The 13,184-nt window shown below is 56.3% G+C and overlaps 1 protein-coding gene and 1 long non-coding RNA gene across 2 annotated transcripts in view; one reads left to right on the forward strand and one right to left on the reverse strand.

The window, feature by feature from the left end:
• LOC309977173 overlaps positions 1-13,184 on the reverse strand; it is a 336,876-nt gene that overhangs the window by 183,356 nt on the left and 140,336 nt on the right. The window lies entirely within an intron of this gene.
• Positions 2,786-12,580, forward strand: SCN1B (sodium voltage-gated channel beta subunit 1; the record flags this gene model as incomplete). The annotated part of the gene is made up of 6 exons (XM_082861991.1): positions 2,786-2,825; positions 4,488-4,654; positions 5,316-5,556; positions 11,382-11,523; positions 12,072-12,143; positions 12,231-12,580. The coding sequence occupies 5 exons, from the start codon at positions 2,786-2,788 to the stop codon at positions 12,136-12,138; spliced, it is 657 nt and encodes a 218-aa protein (XP_082718117.1). The 3' UTR covers positions 12,139-12,143; positions 12,231-12,580.

The raw sequence follows: 13,184 nt of genomic DNA on the forward strand, positions 1-13,184 counted from the left end.
CAGGTGACGCTGATGCGCCAGGGACCCCCCCTTTGAGAACCGCTTTATAAGGTTTCAAGGAGTTAATAAAGGTGGCTACTTATAACAGGATCTGCACGGAGTAAGTATTCAATAAACGTTACTATTATGGCAGAAAAATTGAGGGGAGAAAAAAGTGAGTCATGGAGTGGGGACCTAGTATGTACCAGGCTCTGTGCCACGGTCTGATGTTCATTTAATTCTCACAGTTACTCCAAGAGATGGAGACAAACAAACGGTTACATGCCTGGGAGGCATGGCCTAGCCCCTGGTGTCTCCACATTTAGATACAAGGGCCCCCCTTCAGGACCCCACACCAGCCTGTCCAGGTTGTGGCCATCTGGACCCCATCTTACCGATGTGGAAACGGGCCTAGAGGCAAGGTCTCGGTCCAGGTAGAACCTGGGTTTGTCTCACTCAAACCCTGTTCTGGTTCCAGAGTGAGTGAGGGGGGGTGGTAAAGAGAGACCTTTGACAAGTCACAGCCAGGCTGTAAGAATCGTAATTGATGGCTTGGGGCAGAGGACTGGAGGAGGGGCTGCATGGGGCAGGATGGACCACAGGTGACAAAGGGCGGAGCCAGCCTCCTCTAACCTCTAGCTATGTGATCATGGCAAGTTACCCATCCTGAGCCTCAGTTTCCCACACCTGTAAAATGGGCATAATGGTAACACCCATCTCGTAGGAAGAATTAAATGAGTTAATATTAGTAAAGCGCTTAGAACAGCCCCAAGCCCGTAGTAGGTGCGCAGCCAACATCAGTTTGTAGGGCTGTCACTAGGTGCCCCTGCCTGGTGCCTACGGCCTGTCCTCACTGCGCTTCTGCCTGCCACCCCCGATCAGAGGGGAGGGATCAGAACAGCAAGAGAGTTATTTTTTGCAGGGGAATTTCACAGCCTAGGAGGTGCTGGCACAAAGGCCCAGATCACAAAGGTATCTGGTGTCCCTGGCTTGGTGTCCCTGGCTTCCTCTCCCTCTGCCCCGGGCCGGCCCCACCCTTGGTTCCTCTCACCTGGCAAGGCTGCAGGGGGGAGATTCTGGAACTTCACCCCACCCAGAACTGGAGGTTAGGACCTGAGGAGCAGCCCTCAGCCAAAAGCCTCCCACCCTGGTCTTGACGGAGCCTCGCCCCTCATCCTCTCCATTTAGCAGACAAGCCCCCTGCCATCGCCTGGCAGGATTCCAGACCCACCTGAGACCAGCTGCATGACCCTAGGCAAGGGAGTGGCCCTCTCTCAGCCTCAGTTTCCCTGTCTGTAAAATGCAGATTAATAATGGAAGTGCAGTAAATGTTTGGGGAGGTAGAAGTGAATCCATACAAGAAGGGCTCTGTGCTTGGCGGTTATTTATTCATTTGACGAATATGTATTGAGTACTTGCAATGTGACAGGCACAGTGGAAGGTGCTGGAGACGCAGTGGTGCACAGGACGGTGTCCTCACCCTGCGGGAGCTTGTTTTCCAGGGTTGGAGGGACAAGCAGTGAATGGAGAAAAACTATATAAAGAAGAGTATAATGTCAGGTAGTGACAACTGCTGTAAAAAAGAAACAAAACAAAACTAGTAAAGGAGGTCAAGTAAGGGACTGCGGAGGCAGTTGGTCCTGAGTGGACAGAGGGCCAGATGAAGGTGACGTTAGAGCCGAGAGCTGCCGGAGGAGAGGAAGTGAGCCCCTTGGTCACCTAAGGGAAGAGTGGCCCAAGCAGAGGTGAGCAAGGGTGAAGGCTCTGAGGTGGGAATGCGCTTGGTGTACTGGGGACAGCAGGGACCTGGACAGCAGCGGGGAGCGGCCTGGAGAGGGGAGTAGAAGATGACGTCAGAGACAAAAGAGGGTAGCGGGGTCTTGAAGGGCCTTCCTCTAGAAACATGGCGCCTCAAATCCCCAGAGCCGACTTTCTGGTTTGGATCCAGGGTGCCCATCCTGCTTGAGAGGGGTCTGGAGTATTATGGGTAGCCCTAGCCTGACACCCCCCCATGCCCACTTGGGTTCCCACACAGTGACCTCCAGGCCGGAGTGCCAGGGGTCTGAGGGGGAGGTCACTTGGAGGTCCCAGCCAAGTTCCCCTCGAGATCCCATGGGGATGACCTCCATAATTTGAAGTCCGAAGCTCTGCCCTCAAACCGCTCTCCAAACCCTCTTGTAACTCTGAGGGTGACCTCTCCCAGACTCCAACACTGGGGCTCCCCGGAGTCTGGAGCGGTCGGACAACCAGACCACGCGCCCCACGCCCGAAGCCGCGGTCCCTGCGCCACCGGGAGAGGCCGGTGCAGCGGGCGACTCCCGGGCCGCTGCGGCAAAGGCTGGGCAGCCGCGCCCTCCCCCCGCGGTGATTCATCCCGCCCCCTCCCTCTCCCTCCTCCCTCTCCCTCTCCCTCTCCCTCCTCCCTCCCGTGGCCGCAGCCGCCGCCGCTGCAGTGCGCAGGAGACCGCGGCCCGCGCCCAGGCGCGCCGGAGCCGGAGCGGGGCCGGGGTCCGCGCACCTGGCGAATGTGTTCGGCTGCGCGCGCCAGCGCAACAGCCCGAGCAGCGGCCGCCGCCCGCGCGGCGGCGGGGATGCCCGGACACCGGACTCCGGGGCTGGGCCCCCGGCGGTAACCGGAGCGGGGGGGCCGCGCCCCCCCTCCTCCCCCCCTCGCCGGTCCCAGAGCCGCAGCTGCTGCGCCCGCGCGCTCTCGGGGACATTCTGACCGCCGCCGGGTCCCGCCGCCTCTCGCCCCGCTGTTAATACCGGCGGCCCGGGAGGGGGGCGCAGCGTGCGCAGCGCAACCATGGGGACGCTGCTGGCCTTCGTGGTCGGCGCGGCACTGGGTGAGCGCTGGGGGCGCGCGCGGCGGGGGGCACAGCTGGAGCACTGGCCGGGCGGCGGGATTCGCGCGTTGGACTCCCGGCCGCGGGCGGGGGCCGCCCTCACCCCATCCCCCGGCCCGGCTAAGTCCTCTTCAGAAGTTGTGCGCGCGGGCAGCGGGGTTCCGGAGGGCGCGGAGGTGCGGGTGGGCGCGAGCGGGCGGGGGCCGGGCTGGCACAGGTTGGTGGCTGCGGGCGCCCAGCCGGGGGCGAGGAAACGCGGAGTCAGCTGCTCCCGGAGCCCCGCAGGCTGCAATGTGACACCCACAGCCGCGGGAGGTGGGGGTTGGGACGGGGGTGGAGGCGGCGCCCGGAGATTGGGACGGAGAGAAGGAGAGACTGGGAGAGATGGAGACGGAAGGAAGGGGCGAGAGACACAGAAGAACTCCTGAGCGCTCCGCTGGGAGACTGGAGAGATGGAAGTAAGTGGGGAGCCAAGAGAGAGGGATGCAGAGTGTGCCTGAGAGAGACTGAGGAGAGAGAGTTAAGAATCTGAGAGGTGGAGAGAGGAAAAACTTGAGCGAGGCAGAAGGAGATGGAGACACAGGTAGACACAGGAAGAGATGGAGTTTAAAAAGGACAGGGAGAGGTGGAGTGAGAGAGCGAGAGGCCGGGAGAGCGTGTCTGAGCCTGGGAAAAGGACACAAAGTGGTGGGACCTTTAGAGAGACCCCTAAGAGAGAGAAAGAGGGGGAGACAAAGACAGAGGCGTTCAGGGAGATGGAAAGAGACAGCAGAGGAGGAGGGCAGAAAGCCCCAAGATTAACAGCAGAAAGAATCAGGGACAAAGGAAAAGCCCCAGAGCTGGAGAGACAGAGCATTAGCTAGTGAGCAGGAAGGAGGTGGCAGGTAAGAATGTGGAGGGACTCAAACGGACTGGAATCCGGTGAGGGTGCAAAGGCCCTGGGGCAGGAAAGCGCTCTGAGAGTTTTGAGAAGCTAATAGGAGGTGGGATTGGCTTCAGGAAGTGAGGAGCCTGGGAGCAGAGGGGGCTGAGGCAGAAGCTTGGGGTGGGGGTGGACGACAGGAACTTATGGGCCTGGGGAGCAGGGCTGGAGTGTGGGTTTGCCCTGGTTCCCGTGCCCACCTCCTTCTCAGGCCTTGCCTTCTCCCAGCCCATTTCTCTGGGGCTGGCTGGTCTTACAGAGCAATAATGGTAGAACTGACACCGCCACCTTGAACTTCTAGCACAGCTGGAAATCTGGTCCCACCACCTACACGCTGCAGTATTTTGGGCAAGTGGCCTTCTGAAGAAGGGGTACTTGGGTAGCAAAGACTCTGAGCTACTGACCACGGTAACAGCCCTGTTAATTGGGGGTGTCCTGTGTGCCAGACCCCTTGCGACCTTACCTACCCTAAAGGACCTGCCCAGCAACCTCCAGAAGCAAAGACGATCGATTCCCTCACCATTCACAGCGGGAAACTGAAGCTCAGAGAGGATGAGGGACTTGCCAAGGGCACGTAGCAGGTGGCAGGGCCAGGCTCAGCATCTGCTTCTGGCCATTCCTGATCATTATTGAGGGGAAACAGATGGTTTCCGAGGGGCCCGAGAACTAACAGCCAGCGAGCCTGGCATTGCCAAGGGTGATGGGTGCCCTGGCTCGACCTGAGCCTGCTGTCCCCGCAGTGTCCTCAGCCTGGGGAGGCTGTGTGGAGGTGGACTCAGAGACCGAGGCCGTGTATGGGATGACCTTCAAAATTCTGTGCATCTCCTGCAAGCGCCGCAGCGAGACCACTGCCGAGACCTTCACGGAGTGGACCTTCCGCCAGAAGGGCACAGAGGAGTTTGTCAAGGTGTGTGGGAGCCTGGCAGGGTGGTGGAGGGTGGGCGTCTGTGTGGGAGTTGGCGGGGGCAGGGTTCCGGTAGGGGTTGGTTGGTTGTTTGCAATAATGTGCTATTACTGATGACCTGGATCCAAATTCCAGCTCCACCATGACCGACTGGTGACCTTGGGCAAGTCATTGAGCCTCTCTGAACCTCCGTTTCTGCCTCTGTAAAGATGGGGGGCAGGTGGTCTCTAGCTCTGAGGTTTGCATGAGGATCGATTGAGTTCCTGCACCTGGCACCTGGCACCCAGTCAATGTCATTGCCATTATTTAGTGCGAGCAGAAATGTCTCAGATGGTCGTCATAGAAGGAAACAGAACTTTTTTGACCTCCTTTTTGCTCCGTGTAGTTTGAATTACATATGAGGGGCGCCATAAACTTTGAGGGCCTGCTGGAGAATTGGGGTCTACAGCAGCCGGCATCAGGCTGCCTCTCTCCCCGCCTGGGGAGCGTGTCTGGGGGCCGGGGAAGAATGGTAGAGAATGAAGGCCAGGAATGCCGCGTGGGGGCTTGGGCGGATAACTGAGGAACGCATGTGTCAGCATGTGTGTGTGTCAGGGCTCGGGACAGAATAGAGGTCTTGGTGGGGGACGTGGCCCAGCGGTGACCCCGCCCCCACTGCCCCCAGATCCTGCGCTATGAGAACGAGGTGCTGCAGCTGGAGGAGGATGAGCGCTTTGAGGGCCGTGTGGTGTGGAATGGCAGCCGGGGCACCAAGGACCTGCAGGACCTGTCCATCTTCATCACCAACGTCACCTACAACCACTCGGGCGACTACGAGTGCCACGTGTACCGCCTGCTCTTCTTCGACAACTACGAGCACAACACCAGCGTCGTCAAGAAGATCCACCTTGAGGTGGTGAACAAAGGTGAGTCGGGCCCATGGGCAGCCAGATGGAGGGACAGATGGCGAGTAGGGGACGGGTTGGCTCCGCGCCTGGGCAGCGGGGGCGGGGAGTAGCACCTCCTTCCTGGAGTCCAGCTCCGGCCTCCATTTCCCTTCAGCCACGGGGAGGTCACAGCGGGCCTGTCCCGTGGAAGTGCTGGGCGCATAACTCAGCTCTGCCACCTGCGCTGTGTGACCTCCAGGCGGGTGCCTCCCTGTCTCTGAGCCGAAGGATCGTCCTGTAGCGAACGGGATGATAATAGTATCTGCCTCTCCTGATGTTGTTGGAGCCATTCTCATGTCCCAGGGAGCTGGTGAGGATTGAGCGAGTTGCTGGGTGTCAGTTGCTGGTGTGTCTGTCACAGCAGGGCCTCAGCACACGGGGGCAATGGTGGTGGTGCGTCTGATTGTCAAGTAACCTCAGCCCTGCCTCCCTCTGTCACGTGGCGCAGGAGATGGGAGAGCATCTCCTAGAGCAGTGCTCGTCGTATTCGACTGTGTGCACGAACCACTTGGCAGTCTTGCTGATGTGTCAATCCTGACTTAGCAGATCTGGGTTGGGCCCAGGATTTCATCTCCAATAAGCTCTCAGGCGAGGCCAAGCCTGCAGGTCTGGGCCCACACCGAGCAGCAGAGATATAAGGTGTTGTTGAACCATTTCATCATTTTGGCTTCAGCTGCCTTGAACCCCTTTCCTGAACTATCTTCTGATTGGGTGTAAATTGGAAGTTTCCAGGGCCCTATGACCCATTGGCTTAGAGAGTCAGGGAGGTATCCCAGACCTTGGGCCACCAAAGAGCAGGGCACGTGAGTCCCGAGGGGCCTGCAGTGCACACACATCATCACGGGCAACGTGCATTGGCCCACGCTTCCCTGAGAGGGGTGCTGGCTTTAGCGCCTTACATGGAGTCCATCATTGAATCCTCCCACCCACCCTGTGGGGTAGAGGCTCTTCCTATCCCCATTTTACAGATGGGGAAATAGAGGCTCAGGGAGATAAGATTACATGGCCAAGGTCACAGAGCTGGGACCTGGATTTGAACCCAGCCAAGCCCGTGTGACTGTTGTTTCTCTTCTTGGCATGATTCACTCTACTCTGTCAGCCAGAGCCTGTGGGTTTCTTTTGATAGTTAGCTTTGTTTTTTCCTTTTGCGGCACGCGGGCCTCTCACTGTTGTGGCCTCTCCCATTGCGGAGCACAGGCTCCGGACGCGCAGGCGCAGTGGCCATGGCTCACGGGCCCAGCCGCTCCGCGGCATGTGGGATCTTCCCGGACCGGGTCACGAACCCGCGTCCCCTGCATCGGCAGGCGGACCCTCAACCACTGCGCCACCAGGGAAGCCCCGATAATTAGCATTTTTCAGTGTATTGTCAAAGTGATCCAGCAGAATTCAATTCAGGAGACACGTCTGAGCGACTCTTTGCCATAGGTCACTATGATGGGTGGGCAGTCGCCCATGGATGTAGCGGATGGAGCCCTGCCCTCATGAGTTGGGGGGACAGCTGTAACAAAGACACCCCAAATACTGTGGCTTAACAAAATCTCCGTCAGTCCTGTCTCTCAAATCTGTGTTGAGGTGAAGGGTCAGGCGGTGGGGAGGCTCCACGATGCCCTTCAGGCATCCAGGTTCTTTCCACCCTGTGGCTCAGCCCTTGCTTACAATGCTGTCCTCACCTGCATGGTGGAGGCTGGGCTCACGCACACCCGTGACCTAGTAGAGTCTCTGTTTTTTAACGTTATCTACCACATTATACTGCCTCCCAGAGCCTGTGTTCTTTCGAAAAATATTTATGTATTTATTAGGCTGCGCTGGGTCTTAGTTGTGGCACGTGGGATCTTCATTGCTGCGTGTAGGATCTCCGTTGCAGCATGTGGGTTCTTTTTTTTTTTTAGTTGCGGCATGCGGGTTCTTAGTTGTGGCATGAGGGATCTAGTTCCCTGACCAGGGATGGAACCCGGGCCCCCTGCATTGGGAGCACAGAGTCTTAACTACTGGACCACCAGGGAAGTCCCCCAGAGCCTGTGTTCTTATATTTATGTAACGTAGAACTCCTTCTGTTATCTTCCCAGAGCCTGTATTTTCTGCATCCTCCACCATACCCCAGTATTTTTTATCCACCACATTACGGTACTGCTTTTTTAACATTACTCACTGTAGTGTAGTATTTTATATTATACTATATGCTATACTGTTTCACATTAGCAGACGTATAACTTTTTATCATAATTCATCATACCAGAGTATTTTTAATGTTATCAACCATATTATCACATTTTTATCATTAGCCACCATGCTATAGTATTCTAAAATATTATCAATCATATTGTAGTATTTAAAATTTTTACTTGGTATATATTTATCATCACCAATCATACTGTAGTATTTTTTTTTAAAGAAAATTTTATTTTATATATCACTAGCCATGAATTTGTCATTAGTTATTACGGCCGCCAAAAAATATGGAACACTTCGTGAATTTGCGTGTCATCCTTGCACAGGGGCCATGCTAATCTTCTCTGTGTCATTCCAGTTTTAGTATATGTGCTGCCAAAGTGACAACATACTGTAGCATTGATATATGTTTTTAAGTTTATTTTATTTTATAAATTTATGTATTTATTTTTGACTGCGTTGGGTCTTCAGTGCCGTGTACGGGCTTCCTCTAGTTGTGGCGAGCAGGGGCTACTCTTTGTTGTGGTGTGCGGGCTTCTCATCGCGGTGGCTTCTCTTGCTGCAGAGCACGGGCTCTAGGCGCGCAGGTTTCAGTAGTTGTGGCACGTGGGCTCAGTAGTTGTGGCTGACAGGCTCTAGAGTGCAGGCTCAGTAGTTGTGGTGCATGGGCTTAGCTGCTTCGCAGCATGTGGGATCTTCTTGGACCAGGGCTCGAACCGGTGTCCCCTGCATTGGCAGGTGGATTCTTAACCACTGCGCCACCAGGAAAGTCCCAGCATTGCTTTTTTTTTTTTTTTTTTTTTTTTTTGCGGTACGCGGGCCTCTCACCGTTGTGGCCTCTCCCATTGCGGAGCACAGGCTCCGGACGCACAGGCTCAGCGGCCATGGCTCACGGGCCCAGCTGCTCCGCGGCGTGTTGGATCTTCCCGGACTGGGGCACGAACCCGTGTCCCCTGCATTGCAGGCGGACTCTCAACCACTGTGCCACCAATAAAGTCCCAGCATTGCTATTTTTAACATTACATATCACTCTACAGTATTTTTTTCATTCCCCGTGATATTATTGTATTGTTAGCATCACTGGCCATGCTATATTCTTTTTATATTGTAATCCACTGTCCTACTGCAGTTTCAACATTACTCATCAGTCTGTATTGCCTCCTGGTAATGACCCCTCAGCAATGAACTGAGTCATTTCCAAATGAGGGGCAGTGGGCACTGGTGGTAAGACCTTCACTGACCTGGCAGGGGTGCAGAAGATGGTAGGAAGCACCTGGGGGTCCCCCACCAGGGATGGGGCTGGCAGCTGGGGACAAGCTGGCTAATTCTATTTGGACACACCCAGTATGAAGGGAGCAGGTGTTGAGGTGAAGCAGTCGCTGAGGCTGGCGAGACATCCGGCCTGCAAAGGTGCAGGCTGGGCTTCAGATCTGGTGGCTGCCTGTGTGGGAAGGCAGGTGAAGCTCTCAGAAGATTTGGGGTTTCTGAAGAAATCAGAGGTCTCCCTAGAGAAGGTGCCTCTGTCCCTCAGTGTGACCCCTCTGCCTCAGTTCCTCAACTGTAAAGTGGAGGAGTCCCACCTCCTGAGATGTCTGTGTGGGTCCATGGAGACTGCACTGGACATTTCCCAGCCATTTCCAAGTTTCTCTTTGGCTGGGGAAGCTTTCCAGAGCAGATAAGAGTTTGGACCCTACAGTCGGTTACACTTAGGGTTGAATCTTGACTCTGAGTGCCGTCCTGGCTGTGCATCCTTGCCCAGCACTTTGCCCTCTCTGGGCCTCAGTGACCTTGTCCTGCAAATGGGCTACAGAGCCCATACCTGTCACTGTCCTAATCCGATTGGGAGAGCAGGAGATACCAGATTGCCTAAATCCGTTTGGGCACTGAGTTCCAGGAGCAGGGGTGAGAATTCCGATGATTGAGCTTTATCCAGCATATATTCAACTCAGTGTGCTTCCGGAGGTCAGCTGACGTGGGAAGCCTGGACTGTCTCTATCCTTGGGGTTGTTTCAAAGAGTCAGAGAGATGCTCAGGTAAAGAATTTAGCACAGAGCCTGGCTGAGAGCATGCATTCACTGCATGGGACACATTCATGGTATCTTGGAGTGAAAGAACGAACAAACAGTTGAGGTGTGGAACCCTGTCCCCAGCTCCTCCTGCAGGGAAGCAGGGGAGAAGCATCCAGCCCTGCACCCCCGCTTCCCTGTGGTCCAGAAAACATTGGTGCCATCTGCACTGGGTGTAGCAGCAGAAAGTGACCACTCCCAGGGGAGGAAGACCACGTGGGAACAGTGGGGAAAATGAGATCCTGACCATCCAGAAGGAGGGGACCGGGGATGAGGAGTGGACACTTGTGAAATCTGGCCGAGGACGCCACAGTGGCCTTCCGCTCTGGTCCCCTGGCTGAACGCGCTCCCTTTACAGTTTAAATTTAGGCTCAATGAAAGGAAGCTGGTGTTGGCAAGAGCCAGGGCTGCGGAAAGGATAGAGTGTTTCCAGAAAACGTCAGCGAATAGCCAACACTTACGCGGTGCTGACTGTGGGCACATCCACGCATGTTACAGATGTTAACTCGTTTTCTCTTCCCAGCAACCCTGTGAGAAGGCATGAGTATTATCATCCTTATTTTACAGAAGGAGAATAGAGGCCCAGAGAGGTGGAGTCATTTGCCTGAGGTCACACAGCTCGTAAGAGGCAGAGATAAGATTTGAACCCTGACAGTCTGGTCTCAGAGCCCCTGCTCTTAACTACTGTGCTGTACTGCCCCAATAATAACAGTAATAATATTAATAATAGTAAACATGTATCAAATGCTATGTATATGTCAGGTACCGTTCTAAGGATTTTTAGAGCTTGTTTAATTCTCACCACACTCCCATGAAAGAGATATTGTGATTATGAACTTTTTAAAATCATTTTTTGTTGTTATTTTTATTTGGGGATTTTATTTTATTTATTTATTTTTGGCTGCGTGGGGTCTTCGTTGCTGCGCGCAGGCTCTCTCTAGTTGCGGCGAGTGGGGGCTACTCTTCGTTGCGGTGCGTGGGCTTCTCGTTGCAGTGGCTTCTCTCATTGTGGAGCACAGGCTCTAGGCGCACGGGCTTCAGTAGTTGTGGCTCGCGGGCTCTAGATTGCAGACTCAGTAGTTGTGGCACGTGGGCTGAGTTGCTCCGTGTCATGTGGGATCTTCCTGCACCAGGGATCGAACCCGTGTCCCCTGTATTGGCAGGTGGATTTTTAACGACACCACCACCAGGGAAGCCCTCCACTTTTTATAGTTGGTGAAACTGAGACCCAGAGAGGTTGAGTCACTTGCCCAAGGTCACACAGCTGGCAAGTGGTAGAGCCAGGATTTGAACCTGAGGCTTCTCCTTGTAGAGCTACAGCTCTTGGGCACCTACAACCACCTGAATGACACAGAGGACCCTCGACTTACACAGGGAGGCAGGTTGAGGGTGATCCTGAAGCCCATCCAAGGCTGGTTATTGAGAATCACAGTAACCACGATGGCTCTAGGGAAGCAGCCTGGCCTCGTTTGCAGACCAGGACCAGAGAGGTCAAGCCACGTGCCCAAGCTTGCACAGCAGGCTCAAGGCGCACTCAGGCTGCCACCTGACCCTGCCTGGCCCCTACAGCCAACAGAGACATGGCGTCCATCGTGTCTGAGATCATGATGTACTTGCTCATCGTGGTGTTGACCATATGGTTCGTGGCAGAGATGGTTTACTGCTACAAGAAGATCGCCGCTGCCACGGAGGCTGCTGCACAGGAGAACGCGTGAGTGGGGTCGCTGAGGAGGGGGAGAGGCGGCCCAGGACAGCCAGCGCTTCCCAGAGGGGAGCATGAGCTGAGTGGGGAGGTGGGCAGGGGAGCAGCCCAGGGCGCCATCTGCCGGTCCTCCCCAGAGGGGACCATTTGGTGTCAGAGATGGGATGAGGTCCCAGCCCCTCCCCCCTCAGACTCTCAGCCCCCACTTCTGTCAGGACCCAGGGTTCGGGCCCAGCATCCTCTGCCGCAAAGATACAGGACTCCAGGCCCTAGCCCTTGAACCTCCCAGTCCCTGCTCCCTCAGACTCCAGGCCCTCAACCCCTTTCCCCGCTAGAACCCAGGAGCCTAACCCCCCAGATACCTCCTCCCTCACAGTCAGGACTCCAAGCCCCAGCCTGGGCTTCTTTAGGATCCCTGGGACCCAGCCAGCCAGCCCCCTCTTCTCTCTGACTGGAGCCCTGTGCACCTGGGACAGAGACCGCAACCCTCCTTGGCCTCCGGGGGGTGGGCCAGACCGACGGTGGGGTTGCTGTACCCCTGACCTTTGCCCCCACAGCTCAGAATACCTGGCCATCACCTCAGAAAGCAAAGAGAACTGTACGGGCGTCCAGGTGGCCGAATAGCCCCGGTAAGGTGGGCTGGGAGGCAGGGGCTGGAGGGCCTGGGAGGTGTCAGCCATTAGGTGCCTGATGCCCTGTGTCTCCCTCACCTTTAGGCCCCGGGCTCCGCCTCAAGGAAGAGCCAGCCCTAACGGGGAACATCCGGGCACAGCCTGCCCCCAATGGGGGTTGGCCATTCCTGGGCCTCCACAAGCCTCAAAGTCCTGCCAACAGAGCCTCCAGGGTGGGAGAGGGCAGGGGGCTTGGCTCACACCCCGAATCCAGCCTCTTCCTCCTGCCCCATCACCCGCCCGCGCCGTGCATGATGGGTAAAGCAATACTGCCGCTGCCCCCATGCCTGCTTCTGCTGCCTGTTTGGGAGGGGGCGGTGAGGTGGGGGCAGCGGCTCCGCACCCCTCTTTCTTGCTGATTTGCACACATTGGCCGCTTTGGACACGCACTACTGGGGCCCAGCCCCTCCCTGCCCCCTCCCCGCCCGGTGAGGGTTATGATGGGCTGGAACAGCTCGGGACGGGGTGTTCTGGGACCCACTCCGACCCCCAGCGACATTTCCCCTCCTGCTTCCTCTGGCTGGACCTGGGGTCTCCTCTCCCTGTGATGCACTCTCGCCCCAGCCCAACCCGCCGTCTCTCACCAGCCTTGGATTGTGGCCACTTCGAAAGGGGCCCATTCAGCCTCGTCTCTCTTTACACAAGTAGTTTTGTTCATGAAATAAAGATTCTTGGACTTGCTTCATAGTCTGTCTCGTGAGCCCAGTCACCTTCTACACCCCCTCCAGATCCAGGAGCCTCAGTTTTCCTGGGGACCGGGCCTCCAGGGCAGGCAGCAGGGCCTCTCCACACACGTTCGGGGATACGATGGTGGCAGTGTCTCAGGCTCAGCGCCTGCCTGAAGGCTCAGCGGGTACAGCCACTTGGTACTTGATGAATGTGTTGGGGTCTGCGGGGACCAAGAGTTTCGAGGGAGCCAGCAGGAGCCAGGGAAGCAGACTGGTAGCCGGTGTCAGCGGGGGTGATGAGGGGAGGAGAGAGAGGGCCATGAATGGAGAG

The sequence above is a fragment of the Leucopleurus acutus genome (genome assembly GCF_964270905.1).
Source record: "Leucopleurus acutus genome assembly, chromosome: 20".
Taxonomy (NCBI): Eukaryota; Metazoa; Chordata; class Mammalia; order Artiodactyla; family Delphinidae; genus Leucopleurus; species Leucopleurus acutus.